The following is a 24,831-nucleotide window of genomic DNA, read 5'->3' on the forward strand; positions in this document are numbered from 1 at the left end:
GCCTGGAACAGATGTATACAGTCACTGAAGAATTGTGGGAATCAGATTTTCTTTTAATTTTTTTTATTAAACATTCCGACCTTTTATTCTTACAGACCACAATCTGCCGCCCCCTCCCCCTAAATATTTATAACTGGGACAAGATTGGATTTTTCTAAATATTCAATAAACCTGATCTGAACAATCCCCGGACTGAGGAATCGCTACGTTTGCAGAAATGGCGCCACGCTGTCCTCCCAAAGTGCCAAAACAAATGCAAAGAATATTGTGTAATCCCTCTGCGTATTTAAATGTAGGTAAATTCCTACTGATCGTCTTGGCTGCCCGACGTGGTGCAGCTGAATGCGAGATGAGGATTTGGATCATGTCCCATGTCCTAACACTGTAGGATAGAAAGATTGGGGTTGTACCAGATTAGGAAAACATGAATGCATTGTTCCTGAAACAGCGCCACACCTGTCCACAGGTTGAGTGTGGTATTGCGTCTTAGGCACATTTACTTTAGAGCCGAGCTGCTGTACCATATGCAACCTCTAGAAACATGAGGCAGTGTTTCTAAAGAAATAAAATGTGAAAATGACAGTGAAGACTGACACTACAGTAGTAAGGAAAGAGGACAACTATAATTTAAAGGGTTTTTTTAAAGGTGAAGTGGTCAAGTTTTTGTGGCTTTTTTGTTGGGGGGCGTAAACTTCAAAAGAGGCCTGGTGCACAGAAGTCCTTGAGAATTTTGTGGCCGCCTTGTTTCCTGCGGCAGTTTTGGTAATGAACTGTGATTTATAAGCTCTGGAGCGCTGTAACCAGCATTCGTGATGCATGAGTCCTGCGTACTTCCTGCTCCTAATGCAGTTTACAGGGCACAGGACAGATGGATCTTGTATGACTAAGCAGAGCCCAGGGAGCGCTGCACATAGCTGGGCTCACACCATCATCATTTCTGAAATCTTTCACTTTAACCGCCAGGCCTTCCAGTGGGGTCACACTTTTACTATGCGGTGTCGATAGGACCGCAAACCTTCAAAAGACTGTTTTATCCATGGAAATTTCTCAAGGTTTATCAAAGGATCGTAGGAATATATAGAATTTTTTTTTTTTTTTTTTGGACTTCAAATAGCGACATTGTGTAAGTGTGACCTCATCACCTGGAAAATGTTTTTTTTGTTTGTTTTTTTAATTTTGTTAAAATAAAATTTTTATACATTTATTATATTATATTATTTTTATTTATATTTTTTGAAGTAATTATACCTACAGTAATTTTGATCCCGGACATTTTCCCCATGTTTGTACCTCATTAGTTGCTATGGAAAACATAAACAGTTGCTGCTGCTCTGTGATTGGCTGCTGTGTCCAACAAATACAGTTGGTGGGCTTTGGTTACTGCAGCAACATAGTTGCTGCTGTGTGATTGGTTGCTATAATCAATGTGGTTGCCGTGCCTCGATTGGTTGCTGTGGGAAACGTAATTTTTGTCGTCCTGTCATTGGTTGCTATGGGCAACAAAGACAGTTGCTTATCTATGATTAGTTGCTGTGAGAAACATACCCGTTTTTGTTGTCCTGTGATTGGTTGCTATGGGCAACAAAGATAGTTGCTGTTCCATGATTGGTTGCTATGAGAAACATAAGTTTTTGTTGTCCTGTGATTGGTTTCTATGGGCAACAAAGATAGTTGCTGTTCCATGATTGGTTGATATGAGAAACATAAGTTTTTGTTTGCCTGTAATTGGTTGCTATGGACAACAAAGATAGTTGCTGTTCTTTGATTAGTTGCTATGGGCCACATAGACAAAATCCTGGTTGCTATGGGCAACATAGAAAGTTTTTGTCTCTGTAGTATACTGATGCATGGATATTGGCATAACATTGAATATAGTGTCAATAAATAGAAGGTTTGGGCCCAGTACATTTAGACACAATGACCCTCATCATCTCCATGGCAGGTGACGTTCTCACTTTTTCCTGCCGCCCCTCACCGCCCAGGCTCGCGCTGACACTTGTATAAACAATCTCCGGCACTGTCCAGATGGTCTGCTGTCCCCCTCACGCCGGACAATATAGGCCTTGTATGGAAATCTTATGTCACGCCAGACGCGGCTGAAAATAATAAGCGTTTTTGCAGTCGTTCAGGAAGCGTATGGAGTGGTTGATGTGTCCAAAGGCAATGCAGACACTTAGCGCTGACAGCCAAAGTCAAATATTTATTGTCAGGATAATTGCGGAAAAATAATTCAGCACAAGACATTATTGGGAAGCAGGTGCGGCCCAGACTGGGAGGGACGCTAATACAGGGGGGCCCTTAGTCGGGGACCCGCTATGTTACTCAACGCCAAAATCTGCACCAAGATCGCACATTGCAGGGATGTTACTACAGGGAGGGTATTGGAATGGGTCCCGGGTGCCTGAGGGGGCCCCATAAGAAGGAACTAGTATTATAAATGACACATATTAGACATGCGGCCCTATTATAGATAACCACATGGGGGGGCCAGAAGTTATGCACTGCTAAAAGTTGCAGATGGGGTCTCCCAGGTCCACCGCCTGAAATCAGACATATGAAATGAGACATGGATATGTTCCTGGAAAACTATCTCCTGAGGAAGTGTCCGGATCAGCCTTGAAACGCGTTGGACATTTTAATAGCTTTTTTTTTTTTTTTTAAATATGTTTTGTTTTTACGCTTTATCCGACCTTATTGTGGGAGAGAAGGTTGTGCATTCCTGAAAAAACAGGCAGATCTGCTGTTTAGGAAACTGGGAAAGCTGGGTGATAATTGAAGTTGAAGCCCTAATGGCAGCTATACTGGTTATCATGATACTTACTGATCCAGCTTTCCCTGAAGCAGCAATGTCTAGGAAACCTGGCCGAAGGGAAAGGAGGTAATTTATCCCCCAGCTTATCTGTGTCTTCCATGTCTGGGCTGGATCAGACACAGAAGTCAATGTCCCCTTACAGTCACATTAAAGGTGCTTGAGCAGGGCCCCTGGAACATCTGTCATCATCTCCAGGGTGGTCTTATGTATTTTCTTAATTTATGTCTTATCATAAAACTCCACACAATGGAGGCTCAGATCAAACTATAACCGCATGCAGAGATGAAGCCGACAGAAAGATAAGATCGGGCTGTAAAATGTCTAAAGGGGACATTGTCTACTCTGATACAGAAAATATGCCACATGGAAATTAGGGAATGGAAGGGAAACTGTGTGATATGAGGCACATGAAGAACATTTGGTTATTTATATAGTATTCATGTTTATGTAATGTAGTTCCATCCTGTTTGACATGGAAAACAGTGTATCCCTACTGTTAAGTGGGGTTCTGTAGCATTATACTGCCCTCTATGTGCAAAAAACATAACTACTATAATACTGCCACTTACATACAAGGATATAACTACAATGCTATTGCTCCTATGTATAAGAATATAAGACAGTGGGGTTGCAGAGCCATTCCGTGGCCACCCTTCCCTTCTTGCGCTCGCTTTGCGGGGTTGGCAATCACTGACCGACACAGTGTTAATTTAGTGCAGGGACTCATGTGGGCCAGGGGACCTGCACGTGGTACATGAGGCAATATGGTTTGATCAAATTATATACCAACATCCTGGCGTTGGTTTGTAGCCAAGAGGCATTAGTGTCAGCCATAGGTGTGAGGTGCAGCAGCTCCTTTCATGTCTGTATAACTACTATAATACTGCTCCCTATATGCAGGAATATAACTACTATAATATGCCCCCATGTACAATAATATAACTACTATAATACTGCTCCTATATACAAGAATATAACTACTATAATACTGCCCCCTATGTACAAGAATATAACTACTATAATACTGCTCCTATATACAGGAATATAACTATTATAATACTGCTCCTATGTACAAGAATATAACTACTATAATACTGCTCCTATATACAAGAATATAACTACTATAATACTGCTCCTATATACAGGAATAAAACTACTATAATACTGCTCCTATATACAAGAATATAACTACTATAATACACGAACTGGAGAGAATGGAACGGCTGCACATCCCATCCATGGCTGATACTAATGCCGCTAGGCCTATATTAAAAATCAACACCAGAGTGTCTGTATATGAATTGATCAAGCCATATTGCCCCGTGTACCACCGCGCAGGTCCTCTGGTCCACACGGGTCCCTACGCTAACTCCACACCGTGTCGGTCAGCGACCGCCAACCCCGCAAAGCGTGCACACGCAGGGAAGGGAGGCCATGGAACGGCCCTGCAACCCCAATGTCACAGGACCAGACCCAAAAAGCCCCACCAAAACCCAGCCAGCACCACCGGCGGGGAAGGCTGCCCCCAAACGACACAAGTATGGATATGGTATTACACTTACCATTGCTGCTCTCACAGAATGGGGAAGACATAGGGTCCAGACATGTGAGCACAGGCATATCCTGCTAATTTTGGTCATGTGGGTCTTATGAAGGAGTGCTAGCTGTTCAGAGAGGGAGAACTGTGAAACACGAACTGGAGAGAATGGAACGGTTGCACATCCCATCCATGGCTGATACTAATGCCGCTAGGCCTATATTAAAAATCAACACCAGAGTGTCTGTATATGAATTGATCAAGCCATATTGCCCCGTGTACCACCGCGCAGGTCCTCTGGTCCACACGGGTCCCTACGCTAACTCCACACCGTGTCGGTCAGCGGTCATACTGCTCCTATATACAGGAATATAACTACTATAATACTGCTCCTATATACAAGAATATAACTACTATAATACTGCTCCTATATACAGGGATATAACTACTATAATACTGCTCCTATATACAAGAATATAATTACTATAATACTGCTCCTATATACAAGAATATAACTACTATAATACTGCTCCTATATACAAGAATATAACTACTATAATACTGCTCCTATATACAGGGATATAACTACTATAATACTGCTCCTATATACAAGAATATAATTACTATAATACTGCTCCTATATACAAGAATATAACTACTATAATACTGCTCCTATATACAAGAATATAACTACTATAATACTGCTCCTATATACAAGAATATAATTACTATAATACTGCTGCTATATACAGGAATATAACTACTATAATACTGCCTCCTATATACAGGAATATAACTACTATAATACTGCTCCTATATACAAGAATATAACTACTATAATACTGCTCCTATATACAAGAATATAAATACTATAATACTTCCCCTTATGTACAAGAATATAACCACTATAATACTTCCCCCTATGTACAATACTATTTATGCATCCCTTTATATATAACCCCTTATATACAAAATCTTATATGTGACCCTTGCATCACGTATACATGTATTGTAGTGCACGCTATCTCTGGAATTAGTTAGATCTCATTAGTTCCTGGTAACCCAATAGCGTTCTTATGATTTCACCTGGAGGTTTTTGCAGCCTCGTATATATTCAGAAGTATGGCAGCCCATAAATTGATGTATATTAAATATGTCTTGTTTTGTCCCGCACAGGAACTGAGCTGACAGTCGACGCTGATTTACATCCTACCTCAACGTGGAACGCTTCAAGTGACCTCGACAAAGGTGCGTCCCATCAAATCGGCCAAATCTGAGGGCAGCTGCGTTCATCTCGTAATCGCTCTGACATTTAATTAGTGATATTTTGGTGATTTGACGAGAATTTTTTTTTTTTTTTATAAAATGTTCCACATGGTGAAAATGTTTCAAGATGTCTTGTAGCTCAGTGCCCTCTGGCCTCGTTGAGCCCTGGCTTGTATTATGGAGATACCTGGCACAATTGACTCTAGATGTTTGTGGTTGATGAGCTTCATGTTCATCTTTTAAACCAACGATGGGGAACCCACTGCCCTCCAGCTGTTGCAAAACTACAATTCCCATCATGCCTGAACAGCCAAAGCTTTGTATTTTTTTTTTGTTTTGTTTTGCAACAGCTGGAAGTCGGAAGGTTTCCCACCACTGTTATAGACATTCCAAGCCTTTATTCACACCTCTTACAGTTTTAGTCCCCAGACCCTTTTCATGTTAGAAATCCTGCAAACCGAGTCCCATTATTTTGAAGGAGAATGCGTCGTTCATATAGCACAGATTTTTTTCCACATGATTTCTTTCGCGTGTTCAGGACACGAATTAGCCCCCAAGTCCACAACTTTTCAAATATGCCTAGAGATGAGTAAACCGAATCTTCCGAACCGAGACATGTTCTGAACTTTTGGATCTAATTCATAAATATGGGGGCCGACATCTAAAAAAAAAAAAAAAAAGGTATGGTCACCTGTCCGCGCTCCCTCTGGTGTCCTCCTCCAGGTCTGTGGTGTCTTCTGCTGCCTCCAGCCTGCTCAGCCAATCACTGACTGAGGCAGGACAGCTTCGCGGCCAGTGATTGGCTGTCACTCTTGTCCAGAAATTGACAACCTACTCAGTCAGTCACTGACCATGGCACTGTCCCGTCTCAATCAGTCAATGATTGGCTAAACAGGCTCACTCGCAACAAGCACCAGTTGGTGACTGACTAAGATGGCCAGTGACAAGAGTGACAGCCAGCTCATCCAATCACTGGCCGCGGCACTGTCCCATCTCAGTCAGTGATTGGCTGAGCAGGATTCTGGCATCTGTGGGGGACACCAGAGAAGGAGGACACTGGGGGACCGCAGACAGATAAGTATAGATGAGCAACTTCTATGAACCGCACTAAAACAGCTTAATGCCTCGATCATTTAGCTGTTTAAGTTTTGTTTGTTTAAAGGGGTTATCCAGCGCTACAAAAACATGGCCACTTTTCCCCCTCTCTTGTCTCCAGTTCAGGTGTGGTTTGCAATTCAGCTCCATTTACTTTAATGGAACTGAGGGGGAGGGGGAGTGGCCATGTTTTTGTAGCGCTGGATAACCCCTGTAAGGTTTTGGTTTGGTCGAACACAAACTTTTCTTCAAAGTTCAATGAACCTGCTGAACCAAACTTTTAAAAAGTTTGCTCATCTCTATTTATTGCTCTTTATAAACATTGCAACCTCTGATCTAAAGCTTCCACCTTAGTAGCAGAGTTTGGCGGTTCCTCCTACATTGTTGTTCCTATGTATACCCTCACATATGAACCCTTTATACATTTCTTTATTCTTTCTATATGATCCTTATATATGACTCTATAAACACAAATCTTTATACAGTGCTGTGTAAGTTTTAATCAATGGACAGGTAAGGCATCTAATCAGATCAGATGGTATGAGCTTCATTTGCCTTCACAGCAAATCAATTCTACTAGGTACACTTGCACAAAGTAAAGAAATATGAAGGGTTATAAACAGCTGTATGTTCAACCAGTTATACCAAACAGGTTATATTGTTTATAACTTTCATATATAGGTCATTAACTGAAACAGAAACAGCTGTATAGGAGGCTTAAAACTGGGCCAGGAACAGCCAAACTCTGCTACAAAGGTGAGGTTGTGAAAGACAGTTTTATATCATGTCATACATCATGTCATACATTATGGCAAGCTAAAAGAGTTGGGTAATATGGTTAGGATTGATGGTGTCAGACAGATACGTGTCCAGCCAATGACTTTACAAACTATCTTGTACTTCTGTTGGGTATCCAGGATGTGAATTAGCCCGACTGCTATGTCCAAAGCTGCAAATCTGGAAATTCCACAGGCGATTTTTTTAATATTTTTTTTTACAGAAAATCCGCTATGTGGTCATGCCTTAGTAGTGTAAAATTTTTCACAGCAGCACAGAGCTTAGAGCTTATAAGGAGAGGAGGTTGAGAATGTGGTGGAAGGCCTGTAAAGAAGACAGGGCCTCATGTGAATGGACCAAGTTATGATGTGAGGAGGAGACTGGAGACAAGAGGGAGGTCACAAACTGACAAATCAGAATGGGCATTGTCCTCAGCAGCACTGAGTATTTCAGGAGAGCAGTATGTTGACCTATTAGGAGAACTTCTCTTGGTCAGGCATATAAGTGATCTGTAGACAAAAAATGGTGAACAGATCTGTAGGGTGAACAGATCTGACATGAGTGTCCGGAACGGGGCCTGCAGTGAATACACGCCATTGTTCTGTAGTTTCCCGTCACCATTGACCCAGCGTGTCAGCTTCCCCGCTGAAGACTGGCTTCTTATTGCCTCATAAATTTAACACATGTGGAAGTGACCTAATCCGATGGTGATAGCAGTTCATGGCTCCCTGACACACGTCAGGTACAGGTGGAGCAATTTCCCTGCCTGTGATTGACAGCTGGAAATTGAACGCAGTAATACGATGTAATATTATCTATGGGACCATGTTACATATTATAACGGAGAGAACACTCGGACGCTACTTTATATACGGGTCTGGGCTCTTTGGTGCATTAAGTTTTATATCCAGGCAGGTTTGTCATAGGATTTCTTTTTCCTCCATTAAGTGGCTGTAAAGTCAGAACTATACAAGCTAATTAAATGGACACCACAAGGGGGAGATGACTCCATCCAAGAGTGTAAGTAATTTACTATGCGTCTCAGGACAAATTTTGGATCTGCCCCCCCCCCCCCCCCCACACACACACACACACACACTTGCGCCAACAGGTAGATAAAGATCAAGGTTAACATGGTTACAATACAATGTTCTATGTATGATAATATTGCATGCCACCAAAGGATGTAGTCATATAGTTACCAAATAATACCAGTAGGGCTGTATATTACCACCACAAAGTAACTGTATAATACCACCATACTGCTACTAAATAAAAACTACTAATACTCCCCCCATACTGGTACCATAGTGGTAGATACCAGACCTACACTGGTTCTGCAGACTGTATAAGTGATCGTTGTGCAGTTACATTCAGGTACAATAGGGGGGTGTCACTCTCTCTTTTTTGGCCCAGACCAGCACCTTACAGTCACAATTCAGATTTCTTACAGTTCTGCAGATTTTGCTGCATAAACATCTTAGGTTGTTCTCGAAATATAAGCCCTAATTTAAAAATAAGCCATAGTTATGGTCAGCTGACCAGACCCCTGACACTGGGTGCTAAGCATTAGCCAATCAGTGGCAGACTTGTTATGCTCCACCCCCACCTGCTCAACCCAAGCTGCAGGGGAGGCAGGAGGGGTAAGAAGATGCACAGTAGGGGACAGTGAATATGGGAGGGGGGAGGGCATGTAGGGCTACAAAGGGGAGAGGGAGGTGTAAAGTATGGGAACTACCTGCTGAGGGGGGATGTATACAGTATGGGGGGGGGTGAAGATACAGTATGAGGGGGCCTTACTGCAGAGGGGACTGTATACAGTATGTGGAAGGAACTACGGGGTGGAGGTATACAGAATGGAGGCCTTACTTTAGGGGAACTTACAGTATAGGAGCCTAACAACAGTGGGACATAAAGTATGGCAGCTAAATAGAGTGGAGCTATAATGTAGCGGCATCCCATACGAGAAGCAGATCGCTGATCTCATGGAGACCAGCCACAAACGACAACACTGCCGGCTGCTAGTGAAAGCGCTCAAAGCAGTGAAGTCCTAGGTGCATTGCCCCCTGGGAAACATGAATATGCAAAAGAATAGGCCGTGGAGCCTCATCAAAGAGTCTCAAAACACAGGACTAGCCAGATATCCCTCCGGGAAGGACTCAGCTAAGGGGTGGCTTCTGTAGGGAAACCACCAAAACCACCATATTAAGTGACCCTATAAGTCAATGTAATGACAAGAGAAAAACCAAGGCCAGGTTCCATCCACATACAGCTGTTTCAGGGTGTTGCCCCTCATCAGTGTGGAGCAGGATTCTTCTATTGCGGCATCCCATACTTCTCCAAAAATAGGCCCCTTTTTTCAGAGAAAAAAAATAACATATGTCTTATTTTCGGAAAAACACAGTAATTATACTGTCCCACTTTAATCCCCACACAGTAATAGTGCCCCCTTTATGCCTGCACATGGAAGTTAGGCCCCAGATATATGGTGATTTTATGGTGCCACCTGTGCCAATGCATAGCTATCCTTGGCTGTCCTAGGCTGCTGGCCTAAAGTAGCCTGTGGATTACAAGACCAAGTGACAGGGCAGGGAGCTGTTGGCTCTCTACTCCTTTATAGTTTTCAATGGCAAATACCCTTAATGGAAGGGCTGACATTGGTAACTCCCTATTCCCTGCCGGGCCTGGTTACACCAGTGGTGCCACATATCCACCTCTATTATTGTCAGCTATATTACAATTTTAGGCTGGGTTCACACTACGTATATTTCAGTCAGTATTGTGGTCCTCATATTGCAACCAAAACCAGGAGTGGATTGAAAACACAGAAAGGCTCTGTTCACACAATGTTGAAATTAAGTGGATGGCCGCCATTTAATGGCAAATATTTGCTGTTATTTTAAAACAACGTCTGTTATATTGAAATAATGGCCGTTATTTACTGTTATATGGCGGCCATCTACTCAATTTCAACATTGTGTGAACAGAGCCTTTCTGTGTTTTTAATCCACTCCTGGTTTTGGTTGCAATATGAGGACCACAATACTGACTGAAATATACGTAGTGTGAACCCAGCCTTAGACAGCATCAAAGATGAGGATACTAAGCCCCACCCCTTTAATTAAGCCACACCCCGTTGTATTTTCTGGTCACAATGGAGAGGTCCAGTTTACCTACCCAATATTTATAAGTCATGCAGGCTGACATTTCTTGGTTAACTCTCCCTTAAATGCCGATCACTAGAAACTGCTCCAATATCAATTATTTGGGGAAAAAAAGTAACTATTTATCCTATTAATAAATTACTTTTACCCAATAAACCGAAACACAAACAGAGGCCTAAGTGCCCAATTAACTCTCTCATCCCCTCCCCCCTCCATAATCCTCAGACCTTTACTAAATCACGCCCGGCAGCCGTGTAACCCCCCACCCCCAGCCCCAGCAGTAAATTACCGGGAGTTAGTTTAAACATTATTATAGATGCAGAACATTTACTTCTTTTGTTTTCTTTTCCATTGGAGTCAAGGAAACTGCATTTTATATGATAATTTATTTGTCTTTTTTACTACCCGTCTATGAATATTTATAGGACGCACAATACTGTATCGCAAATCACATGTTTTCCCCGAGCCGGAGACCCCAAGTCACGGTCTGATGTTATTCTCCCGGGATGCATGAATCTCAAGCTGTGCGCCATAAATAACTAATTAAACACATTATATTAATAAGGGCCGCCGGCCCGCCAACACTTTTTTTGTTCATTGGAGACGTTAAGTGATGAAGAGGTCAAGAGACTTGTCCCATTATACGTTCCTGCTTGAAGTCATATGACACTGTTGTTAACCAGACGCTTAGCAGGTAAACTTTGGGCTAATGGAAGCCAGAGTCAATAAAAGCCATATGTCTCCGTGTCAGAATAATAGTTGCTATTTTTGAACTTTTTGCCATTAAATTCCCACCACTACAATTCATAGTGCTCAATACTGAAGCACAATGTGTTCCCATGAATGCATACTAGCAGAATTACCCGGCTTTGCATGGATCTATTTTGTTTCTTTGTATATGTGGTTAAAAGCTTCATTTGTTTTCCTGAGACTGTAGTCGTTCCTCAGTCTGCTAGGAAATCGCAATTGGCTGTGCCAAGATGGTCAGCTTGGAGAGATGAAAGCTGGCCTGAAACTTCCTAAGCTGTCTAGTTTACCAATGTGCCAAATTAGTTTTTTCTCTTTTTTTTCTTTTTCTAATATCTCGAGAACGGCATATCCTAAAAATCTTAAACCCAGTCTAAAACCTTTCGAAGCAACCAATTTACTTATGTGCCAAATTTGGTACAGATAGGTTCAGTTATTTGGCTGTGTATAAAGAACAGATAACAGATACCTGTTTTATTTATACATATATAGATATAGATATATTTACTAAATGTGATGTTTTTAGGTGGCTTTAACAGTGGACATATCCATTGAAATGAGGTTTACACATTATTATTTGTTAATTACATGCCAAAATGTACACCAAAAATTTGTAGAAATTGTCCATCTTGGAGTAGAATGGTCCTCCAAACGATTGCCAGCCGAACAATTGTCTAGCTGTCAGTTATGTTGCCTGCCCTCCCCATGCATAGGAACGTGTGTTCTCTATGGGGAGGAGAGGGGTAAGCTGCAACAAGAGCGATCTTACTATGAGCAAAGGGGTAAGCTGTGATATTCCATCATGGTCGACCCCTATCACCACCGACATCATCTCTCGGTGGCGGTTCTAGGCAGCTCATAAACCTTATACAGACAGCCGAATCCACTGCGACTGTCGGCTTTCGGTTCACCAAAGCCTTAAAGGGGTACTCCGGGCTCGGCCAGTCACTGACTGGCTGAGTGGACTTGAAACGTCACGTCTCAATCCCCTGGAGAGATCAGTAGGCGTCCGGGCAGCGTGGACCGGGAGCAGCGCGATCCGGGACACGGCCCTGGACCCATGGAGGTAAGGAGGTATTACACAGTTCATATAGAAATCAATTCAACGTCCATGTGCTGCATGCTTTGTACTGGGTCCTCCAGAGCAAGGGACACTCTTTATGCTACTTACACAATCCTTGTAAAATCTGTCCTCTAAATTAGACAACCCCAAACCCCATACATATGTATTATATATAAGTGCTACAGATCTGATCGAAAATTGTGAAACTAGTCTCAGGATGGAACCGCCCTTTAAATGCTTGTTCACGTTCGCAAGCTGAGCTATAAAAACAACACGTAATGGATGATTGAACCTCCTGTTAATATTTTTGTTATCATTGCAGCTCATAAGATGACCCAGATGGTCCATACAGCTGCGGATCCAGCTGGGCTCCATCTCCGACTGCTTCATCATAGTTTTGCAATAATTCCCGAATGTGGAGAAAAATGAAGGATGGGGGGGGGGACCCTAGTCAACCTAATAATCTGGGACAGATACCACATTAGTTTGTTTCATCGGGCCGTTCAGGACTCTGATTAGGTATGTGCTGACTGGCAGATAATAGGAAAAGTTTGTCTCTTGTGCATGTCAGGAATTCTGCAACCTCTGATATTCATCGTAGTGGGGGATAAGTTATTACGCTCAATCCTCGCCGCTCCGAGAGACTGCGAGAGATAAGGAGAAATAACAAAGTTTGTGTCTACAAAACGTGAAAAACACATGGGAGTCCTCAGTCATTGTTATAGTCACACCCCACATCCCAACAGAATAGGAGTAAGGGCCCTATTACACCGGACGATTAGCGTGTGAAAAATAGTTATATCTTTCGAATTTAAACGATAATCGTTCTGTGTAATTGAAGGCAACATAGTAACATAGTAACATAGTAAACAAGGTTGAAGGAAGACAAGAGTCCATCAGGTTCAACCTAGGTGAATCCTACTGTGTTGATCCAGGAAGGCGAAAAACCCCCATGGGGCAGAAGACAACCGCCCCACCACAGGGAGAAACTCCCCCCCCCCCCCCCCCCCCGACTGCAATGGCAACCAGAACAATCCTCGGACCAACGTATCACCAGAAATCTAATGCCCATAACTTGTAATATTATATTGTTCAAGAAAAGCATCCAGGCCTCCCTTGAACTTATTTAATGAATCGGCCATGACAACCTCATGTGGCAGAGAGTTCCACAGTCTTACCGCTCGTACAGTAAAGAACCCGCGTCGATGCTGATGATGAAATCTTCTTTCCTCTAGACGTAGAGGATGCCCCCTTGTCATGGTTACAGACCTAGGAGTAAAAAGACCACTACAAAGACCTCTGTACTGTCCATTCATATATTTGTACATTGTGATCAGATCGCCCCTAAGACGTCTTTTTTCTAGCGTAAATAACCCCAAGCGTGATAACCTGTCCTGGTACTGTAACCCACCCGCTCCAGTTCACCTATGTCCTTCTTGTATACCGGTGCCCAAAACTGTACACAGTATTCCATGTGTGGTCTGACCAGTGATTTATAAAGAGGCAAAACTATGCTCTCATCTTTAGCATCTATACCTCTTTTGATGCACCCCATTATTTTATTAGCCTTGGCAGCTGCTGCCTGGCACTGATCACTAAAGTTGAGTTTACTGTCCACCAATACCCCCAGGTCCTTTTCGGAAGTAGTTTTACCCAGTGTTTTATTATTTAGCACATAACTGTACTTATTATTTCTATGGCCCAAATGCATAACCTTACATTTATCCACATTAAACTTCATTTGCCATTTCTCCGCCCAAGCCTCTAGCTTCTCCAAATCCTTCTGTAATATGATATTATCCTCCTCTGTACTGATTACTTTACCCAGTTTAGTATCATCTGCAAAAATGGAGATTCTACTCTGTAGCCCCTCTACAAGATCATTAATAAAAATATTAAAAAGAAGTGGACCCAACACTGACCCCTGTGGTACCCCACTAGTAACTAAAACCCAATCTGAATATTTTCCATCAATGACCACCCTCTGTTTTCTATCACACAACCAGTTACTTACCCATTTGCATACGTTTTCCCCAAGTCCCAGCATCCTCATTTTGTAGACCAACCTTTCATGCGGCACAGTATCAAATGCCTTTGAAAAGTCCAGATACACAACATCCACAGCCTCCCCCAGGTCCAGTCTATAACTTACCTCTTCATAGAAGCCGATCAGATTAGTCTGACAGGACCGATCCCTCATAAATCCATGCTGGTGCTGCGTCATAAGATTATTTTAATTAAGATACTCCAGTATAGCATCTCTTACAATCCCCTCAAATACTTTACCTACTATAGATGTTAGACTTACGGGCCTGTAGTTTCCAGGATCACTCCTTGACCCCTTCTTGAATATTGGTACCACATTAGCTATGCGCCAGTCCTGTGGAACAATCCCTGTCGTAATAGCATCTTTAAATAATAGGAATAACGGTCTGTCCAACACAGTATTTAATTCTTGCAAAACTCTAGGATGGATACCTTCTGGGCCCGGTGACTTACGATGACCAACGATCGAAAAAAAAGTTGTTGATCGTTGATTTAGATCTGCACCTAAAATCATTGCTAATCGTTCGATGTAATTCCACATTCGTTCGCTCAAGTTCCGCATTTTTTCACTAATCGTTCAGTCTAATTGCACATTGTCTATTGTTTTGCTGGGATCAGATGGAGTAAACGTTCGTAGTAATGACCGCACTAACGATCGTAACTAACGACCGTTGTTCTGTGTAATATAGTGAACGATTTCAGGTTAACAATAAACAATCTAGTTTGCTATCGTTAGTTATTAATCAATAAAAATCCCTAAGTCGTAAGGGCTCTTTAAGATATATTGAGTAGTTTAAAAATTAGAGTGTAGTTTGACAGGCCAATGTATTCATATTCTTAAAGGGGCAGATCTTCAATAAAGTCTCTTTTTGGATTGGATGTAGGATGAGAGAGTGGCAAATATCTGCGGCCCATGCAGATCCCACACCTGGCCCTATGTTCTGACCACTGTCAGTGTCAGCTAAGCCAATGAATCTAGATTTATATTTGCTTTTGACATCTGTATCTGCTAATTAGTAATATAATAGTGTGTTTTACATTTGTTTTCTATTATGTTTTGGTCACATTCGCGAAACTTTTGCTCTTGTTCCTAATTCTCTCTTGACTTGTAAAAATAGACAGTAGAAAAGTATTACTTTCTTTTACTCTAGTAGAAGTGGGGCCCAGTGGGCTAGATGTGGCAGTGCCAAGGATGCTGAATTCATGAAGAACGGGGTGTAGCTATAGGGGGTGCAGAGGGTAGGGTTGCACCTAAGAGGTTGGGACCTTCTGCAAGCCAGCCACCATGTCTTGTGATCAGTCTGTCTCTTAGGGTACTATTACACGAAACGATAATTCGGCCGATTATCGCTCCATGTAATAAATACAACGATCAGCCGATGACAACGATCATCGGCTGATCGTTGATATAGGTTTAGACCTATTTTCGTCGGGCGCCGACCACGCACCACTACGTGTAATGACCGTGGCCGGCGACTGACGATATACATTACCGATCCACGTTCCAGGACTGCTGCTGCAGTCTTCTTCTCCCCGGGTCCTGCGCGCTCTAGCTTCAGAGTGGCCTGTCAGCCGACAGGCCGCCCGGCCAATCACAGGTGATTGGCTGAGCGGCCTGTCAGCTGACAGGCCACTCTGAAGTTAGAGCGCGCGGGACCCGTGGAGAAGAAGACCGCAGCAGCAGCCCTGGAGCATGGATAGGTAATGTATATAGTTAAGCAAGGGCTGCAAGGACATCGGTAACTATGTCCCTGCAGCCCTTGTTTAACGATTATCGGGCCGTGTAATAGGTCCAGTAAAGGAGCGACGATCTAGCAGATCGCTGCTCGTTTACAGGCATTATCGGGCCCCCATTGGCCCGTGTAATACCACCCTAAGAGGAGCGCTTTACTCACACCCAAAGACAATGTCTCCCAATAACCTAAATCTCAAGTCTTCAGCAGCTGTAAACCGCCAGAATCCATGCTCTAGGTTCCTTCAGCGCTACACATGGCCACTGCTGTCTGAATCTTCTTACCTTCATCTTCTGTTGTCTATATTCTAACTAAAAATGTGACTTAATAGAGAATAAAATATAAAACATGCAAAATAACCTACAAAGAAAATAACATCCTACCATACCGCACTTCACAGCTTGGGTCCATGCACTGAGTATAATGGGGATGTGCAGCCTGGATACTGGACGTCACATGATAAGGGGCTTATATGTTGATCTCTTCTGACATGTATCTATTGGGCTAGGTGACAATGTTGTTTCGGGCTTTTCCTGTTGCCTGACAACCTTTTATAGGTCAGTTAGTAATACTACAATTAGACAATGATATTGGACCATACCATACCCTGTAGCTATACCACTAAGGGGTCCATGGATCAGAATGGCTCAGCTAATGCAAGATTGAAAGGAAGGGCTGTATGACACAGCCCGATCAGCAATGTAAACAAGTGCTGATATGCTAGAGCGGCACTTGTTTCCTGAGCCTATTACATGGTTTGAATATCATACAGGCTGTATAGATAGATGGATAGATGGATAAATAGATAGATAGTTAGATAGATAGATAGATATCGTTAGTAGAGATGAGCGAACCTCGAGCATACTCGAGTCGATCCGAACCCGAACTTTCGGCATTTGATTAGCGGTGGCTGCTGGACTTGGATAAAGCCCTAAGGCTATGTGGAAAACATGGATATAGTCATTGGCTGTATCCATGTTTTCCAGACAACCTAAGAGCTTTATCCAAGTTCTGCAGCCCCCGCTAATCAAATACTGAACGTTTGGGTTCGGATCGACTCGAACCCGAACCCGGTTCGCTCATCTCTAATCGTTAGCGATGTCTGTGCAGCCCTTGCCTTTAGTGTAAAGTAAAAGAATATACATGTGGTGTCCCACCACAGGTGTTCTTTTCTTTTGTGCACCTGTCACAAAAGCTCCTTACTCCAGGTTAAGTGGTGATGAAGGTATTCTATAGTTTCACCACTAGATGTCAGTATTTTATATGTATGCTCTTACGTATTGCACAGCTGAAGTCAACAAAGGGTTACTGTTTTATGTGTACCATCTGCTTTTGCTGACCTATGGGAGATGCTCTTTACTTTGAGCCTATCACTCTTCTTCTTTCTCTTGCACACATTACTTTCCACCTCTCACAGGGTTCCTTACTTAGCCCCTGAAGGAAGTTACTTGGTGGGAGGAAATGTAGCGTCAGTTCTTACCCAGATTCTCATGGGAGAAGGACACATAGAGCATACGTCCCTGCTGTAGCCAAGCCAGGGCCTGGTTCTGCCAGGACTCTTGTCTAGGACAAGTCAGTTCAGACAATGTTTAGTGAGTTGAGTCTAAGACTCGTGTGTATTCAGATGCAGCTAGAGACACTCCTCCTCTTCAGTATTCCTACTATATTTACTATGCAGTGCTAGACACTACAGAGGGAGAAGAGTCTAGGAACATCCTAACCCACACCGTGAACCAGTCTAAAAAGTGCAGGGCAGTATTCTGATACACAAGAGAACCTAGCCTGGATAGGACAAAGCTACCAGAGGATCTACGTATCCTATCTCGCAGTGCAGGTAACCAGGAAGCCTCGGAAGCTTAGCTTCACCCACGTAACCGAGGCTGGGGCTTATATCACCCTATTAGGATGAGTCCCTCGACACTGTAGGGCAGAAGGTGGTCAGACTATAGTCTATACACGGGTACAAGTAAACTTCTTACTCTCAAGTATTCTCTCAAGTTCTGGCAGAGCATATTACTACATTGGGTTGGGACTCCCTTGACAAACTACTCTCCTCTACGCTGCTTTACTCTACTTTCAACTCTTCAAGCACCGCTACAACTACCGCTACTCTACTTCTTTAAGTATCTCCTCAGCACAAACGAGTCTTTGTAAAGATCTATTTGCTGCAAAAGGGTTTTGTACTATCAAGAGACTGTACAGTAAAGCTCTTCTATTTTTACATCACTGGGACTCATTCTGGGAGTCATTCTTTCCTCAGCACCAGCACCTATAGACACTAGCCGCACATCTTGGGTAAATTTTTTCCCCTTTCTGTGGGCGGCGATACCAATAGTCTGGGTGGGTCAATTGCAACTCAGGACTACCGTGACAAGAGCCCAAGGGTCCTATCACAACCCGGCAGGTAACCGACCATTTCTGGGGAATACAGTCAGCCACTGTACAAAGCAGGTATCAACAAAACACCTGTGTGCTGGATTAGCTTTGGTGTCACGACACTGAGTTCGCCAGCTGAGCTGTACAACAAAACCGACCAACCATCACAGAAGTGGCGTCACCAGTAACAACTTAGTATGTCACCGGTCGAGCACCACATACATACTTGTCCACGCTCCCCAGTGCTTCTGCCCACTCCCTGGTACCTTCCTGGCTTCTCGTGGGAGCCGTCTGTAGAACTTCAGAGCCAGTCTCTGAAGTGACAGACTGCTCAGCCAATCGCTGGTCGTGGCTGTCTCGGCCAGTGCTTGGCTGAGCAGCCTGTTGCTTCAGAGACCAGCTCTGAGGTCCCACCAGCAGCTGCGGACAGCGGGAAGAAGCTAGGAAGATACCGGAGAACATGGACAGGTATGTACTTAATATTTTCTTTATACAGTCACCAGATGCTGCCCGTGCATCGCTATTACACGCAGCGATATGCAGTCTGCGGCCAATGATCAGGTCAGGACCTAAAGACATGATCAGCCAATGATCATTGTCATCAGCTGATCCATCCTTGCCTTTATTAAATGAGCAATAATTTGCCGAATCAGCCTGATTCAGCAGATCATCGCTGTGTGTAATAGGGCCCTATCTTATTTGAGGGTCATACCATTATTCTCCCCTAGGGGAGGCGGTTGTAGATATCATCCATCCTTAAATGGTTGTCACTTAGCAGCAGCAGGGTTCCTCTTATGATTTTTACTCATTTGTCTAATTTTCTCATAGCCCGTAGGGTTAGATTGCAAGCTCTGGTGGCCCATGGGCAGTTATATATGAGTAGACTCTATGTCCAGCATCGTGCAGTATGTCAGCGCTGTATGGCTACAAGATAACAATGGTGTAGTCAGCGTTTAGTAACCTTGGAATGTTCGCCGATATCTGGAAAGTCGGTTTGAGATATTTTTTTGGTTCTGATTTTTTGCCAACTCCAACAAAACACATCATAATTCACCCTCATAATTCACATAACATATACTGTATACAGAAATGAAACGCATGGGCTCCGCCGCGCTCTCCAAGTAACAAAAACATTTTCTTAACAGAACACAGATTTTGGAACAAATTAAGAACGGGATCGGGTAAATAAAACGTCCTGTATTAGATTACGGCAGAAATAGATGAGTAATGTTTCCTGTGTACGGCGATGTGGTGCGTGTTCCATCGGTGACAATTGTTTATGCTGCTACACTTTATAATATTAAATTAATGGGGTGGGGGGAGGGGGTGACAAATGCAGGACCTCAAAATAAAAAAAAAACAAAAACCTATAATATATATATATATATATATATATATATATATGTCTTCTACATTCTGTTCTCGGTTTTTGGTGAACTATTCCTTATAGTGACATCATTAGACCAGTGCTGTGACATCACAGCAAATATGAGCCATTACAGTTGACTTTAGTTGTCTGTGATATCATGAATGAGAAGTGATAGCGTTATTTGAGGAGAGAACTCATTGGTCTTTAAGTGACATCACCAGACCAATGTTGTAATATAACACAAGGGGACAAGATGCTCAAAAATGAGCCAATACTATTGACTTCAATTGGCCATGGTATTATGGCAGTAATAATTGACCTGTAGTAAGATTAGTATATGTTGAGTCTGTAAGTGACATCATCAAGCCAGTGCTCTGACGTCATATAATTTAAAAAAAATAATAATACCTAAGATGAGCCAGTGCAATTCACTTCCATTGGCCATGATATTAGAAGTGGTCAGTCCGTGACATCATCAGTCCACTGCTGTGACATCACCTAATGGGATAATATGAGCCCGTCCACTGGCAAAGCTTTTGGTGGAGGTTGAGATGAAGATATGCCATTGGGTTCTACCAAAGAAGGATTGTAGGGCCATTGGCACTACCCAATTACCAATCCAAGGTAAAGGCTACAAAGCAGCCAAAATGGAAGCATTAAACACATAAAAAGACATAAAAGTAATGAATGAACTTTCATAAAATAAACTGGAGAATGTTTTTTCTTTTTATGTCTCGGGGCTCGGACACTAGTGAGTTATGGCGGAGCCCGGACTGTAGGTGGGAGTCACTAAGCCTTAGCCTACTGTTCCATCTTTCCAGTGACTGAGCATGTTGTATGTGAGACGGCTCTGCACACAGCTCTGCTACATTCCTCCAGCCTGGGAAATGTCATCCACCAGCCGAAAACACAAAGCGGCTGAATTATGGGGTGTAAAGCAATAGATCCAACGTGGATATTTGTTATTAAAAGCCGGGCTCATAGATATTCGTGAACGTTTGTAAATGAGCCCCTGATATTTATTTCCATCTCTCCTGTCTCGTGTGTATGTGCGGCCCGTGAGACAGCAGATCACTCATGTCCTGGAGGTAAAGAGGCTCCGGCTGGTCTGCAGACCCCTCTGGACAAATACAGGACCACGAATCATGTGGTTAGTGCAATGACCCGAGACAGTCTTTGTCCATCAAAGCGGGAGATATGAGAGGTGACCCCATATTATATAGTTTTATGTGTTAAGCTGGATCCTAATGATCTGAAAAACTCAGTGCCTTAGGGTAGTATTACACGGGCCAATGGGGGCCTGATAATAACGGTAAACGAGCAGCGATCTGCTAGATTGGCGATCGTTTACTGGGCCTATTACACGGCCCGATAATCGTTTAATAAGGGCTGCAGGGACATTGTTACCGATGTCCTTGCAGCCCTTGTTTAAACTGTATACATTACCTGTCCAGGCTGCAGGGCTCCTTTTGCGCTCTGCTTCTCCCCGGGTCCCACGCGCTCCAGCTTCAGAGTGGCCTGTCTCAGCTGACAGGCCGCTCAGCCAATCACTGGCCGTGGCGGTCCTGGCCAGTGATAGGCTAAGCAGCCTGTAAGCCCAGACAGGCCACTCTGAAGCTGGAGCGAACGGGACCCGGTGAGAAGCAGAGCGCAAGAGGAGCCCTGCAGCCTGGACAGGTAATGTATTCTTCTCTGCATATCGTTAGCCGCCGGCCGCGCACCGCTATTACACGTAGCGGTGTGCTGTCGGCGCCCGACAATTATAGGTCCAAACGTATATAAAACGATCAGCCGATGACAACGTTGTGTTTATTACACGGAACGATAATCGGCCGGATAGGGCCGATTCGGCCGATTATCGTTCTATGTAATAGTACCCTTAGTGTTCATCATAGAGGGTCCTATGTACCATTGGTTGCTGGAAAATATTTGTGCATAATTTAAAAAATTATTACAAAAGTTCTAGGGACAAGGGCAGAACCCTCCTCGAGTTGTCATCCCACATTCCCAAGCTCTTAATTGTAAACCTACCTAACATGTATGTAGAGAAAGTGTGAGCCAGGAAAAACTGGATGACAACCGTAACTGCGGCGTAAACCATACTTAGCTGTAACCATTCATAATTACTGTGTTTTTCTCCACAGTGTATAATTATTATATTATAGTAGTTGTATTCTTGTACATAGGAGGCAGTATTATAGTAGTTATATTCTTGTATATAGGGGTAGTATTATAGTAGTTATATTCTTGTATATAGGAGCAGTATTATAGTAGTTATATTCTTGTATATAGGGGTAGTATTATAGTAGTTATAATCTTGTATATAGGAGCAGTATTATAGTAGTTATATTCTTGTATATAGGACCAGTATTATAGTAGTTATATTCTTGTACATAGGAGCAGTATTATAGTAGTTATATTTTTGTATATAGGGGGCAGTATTATAGTAGTTATATTCTTGTATATAGGAGCAGTATTATAGTAGTTATATTCTTGTATATAGGAGCAGTATTATAGTAGTTATATTATTGTATTTAGGGGCAGTATTATAGTAGTTAAATTCTTGTATATAGGAGCAGTATTATAGTAGTTATATTCTTGTATATAGCAGTATTATAGTAGTTATATTCTTGTATATAGGAGCAGTATTATAGTAGTTATATTCTTGTATATAGGAGCAGTATTATAGTAGTTATATTCTTGTATATAGGGGCAGTATTACATTAGTTATATTCTTGTATATAGGAGCAGTATTATAGTAGTTATATTCTTGTATATAGGGGCAGTATTATAGTAGTTATAGTCTTGTATATAGGAGCAGTATTATACTAGTTATATTCTTGCATATAGGGAGCAGTATTATAGTAGTTATATTCTTGTATATAGGATCAGTATTATAGTAGTTATATTCTTGTATATAGGAGCAGTATTATAGTAGTTATATTCTTGTATATAGGAGCAGTATTATAGTAGTTATATTCTTGTATATAGGGGCAGTATTACATTAGTTATATTCTTGTATATAGGAGCAGTATTATAGTAGTTATATTCTTGTATATAGGGGCAGTATTATAGTAGTTATAGTCTTGTATATAGGAGCAGTATTATACTAGTTATATTCTTGCATATAGGGAGCAGTATTATAGTAGTTATATTCTTGTATATAGGATCAGTATTATAGTAGTTATATTCTTGTATATAGGGGCAGTATTATAGTAGTTATATTCTTGTATTTAGGAGCAGTATTATACTAGTTATATTCTTGTATATAGGCAGAGTATTATAGTAGTGAAAGTCTTGTACATAGTAACAAGTATTATAGTAGTTATATTCCTATATACAGGGTTCGGTATTTTAGATAGCACTAATATTATAAATATCTTTTCTAGTTTGACATTTGGCATGTTCATTTGTGAGCCGGATCTATACTCAGCTCATTTGTCCCTTTGTTTCACCCACCCCTATTTGCAGCTCCTAGAGAGTGCATATACTCCATTACATTATTAACAATATCTATTTTACTGTATCGTTCCTATATCACACTGTATACGGTATCCATGATTAGGAATGCTCTAAGTGTTTTGCAGCACAGTCACAATAACTATGCAGCGCTGGCTTGCAGAACCCGTGGCCCCTCCCGGACCTACACATGCTCCTTTGTTCTGACTCCCTGTTGTTTCACAGCTTGTACTGTCAGCCCCGGCCCGGTAGAATAGCTCCACAGTCCCTTCTTGCTGCTTCGCGTTTTTACTTTGATTCATCCTTACAGCCCGGAACTCATTAGGTGTTCACATAAACATCAAGAACAGGAGGGAGAACCGATGGGCAGCAAAGTCATATTCGACCTTAAGGGTGGGTTCACAGTACAGAATTCTCGCGGATAAACTCTGCGGAATTCTGTCGGCTGTCCGTGCACACGGCCGCGCGCCTTTCAGCCGGCTCCATAGACACCATTCTATGGGCTGGCGTATTCCGCTATCCGCCAAAAGAATTGACATGTCACTTCTTTAGGCGGATAGCGGAATACGCCGGCCCATAGAATGGTGTCTATGGAGTCGGCGGAAAGGCGCGCGGCCGTGCACGCGGACAGCCGACGGAATTCCGCAGAGTTTATCCGCGAGAATTTCGTAGTGTGAACCCACCTTAAGTCTAGAACTTGGCGGGATAACAACTACTCCCTCCCCCACATACCCTCTGTACCTGTCTAATACCCTTCTTTTAAAAAAAAAAAAAAAGCAATGGCTTCTTGTTTTCTTTAAGGAAGTCACACCAAGATTGATACATTTTAAGGAAATAGATGTATCCTCTGCTGTTGAGGTGATGGGCCAAGAAAAATGTTCAGGAACCTGTTAAAACGCCAATTTTGTTGCAGTAGGAAGAAAAAAAATTAGTGCTATAGGGAACACTCCTCTCATTAGTAAGGAAAGTAGCCCATTCCTTAAGACCCCCGGCCCTCCTCGTGCCAGCGACAGCTCTTCCCGTACTTTTAGTGCTTTGTGGTTGATACATTTACAAGCTTTAAACAATATTTATGCTGAGCGTTAAAGCAAAACTACACATAAGAGGGCCATAAATCTCACCGTACATCACGAGACATTAACGGCCACCATATATCTCTGCTATTCGGACACAATGAAACTTTTTCTCTGCTTTAACAACTGGAGATAAAAATGGGATACAGAGACTGGTAATATTGCCTGGAGGAGCATGGGGAAAGGATTTGCAGGGTCTAGATGAGGTGATGTTTCCAGCTTTGTGGGGATGGAAAATGTGAAGAGGATTGTGGCAGTCGTAGTGGAATTGGGCCAAGTTGGATATCACTGTAGTCAGGGGTATACCTAGCGTG

At 42.5% G+C, this 24,831-nt stretch overlaps 1 protein-coding gene across 2 annotated transcripts in view; it reads left to right on the forward strand.

Moving 5' to 3' along the window:
* The window catches only part of ROR1 (receptor tyrosine kinase like orphan receptor 1), a 192,839-nt gene that overhangs the window by 107,794 nt on the left and 60,214 nt on the right, over positions 1-24,831 (forward strand). For both annotated transcript variants that reach the window (XM_069981375.1, XM_069981376.1), the window contains exon 2: positions 5,526-5,597. In XM_069981375.1, the coding sequence (XP_069837476.1) occupies positions 5,526-5,597 (72 nt within the window). The remainder of the gene's footprint in view (positions 1-5,525; positions 5,598-24,831) is intronic.

This window comes from Dendropsophus ebraccatus, chromosome 8, assembly GCF_027789765.1.
Source record: "Dendropsophus ebraccatus isolate aDenEbr1 chromosome 8, aDenEbr1.pat, whole genome shotgun sequence".
Lineage (NCBI taxonomy): Eukaryota > Metazoa > Chordata > Amphibia > Anura > Hylidae > Dendropsophus > Dendropsophus ebraccatus.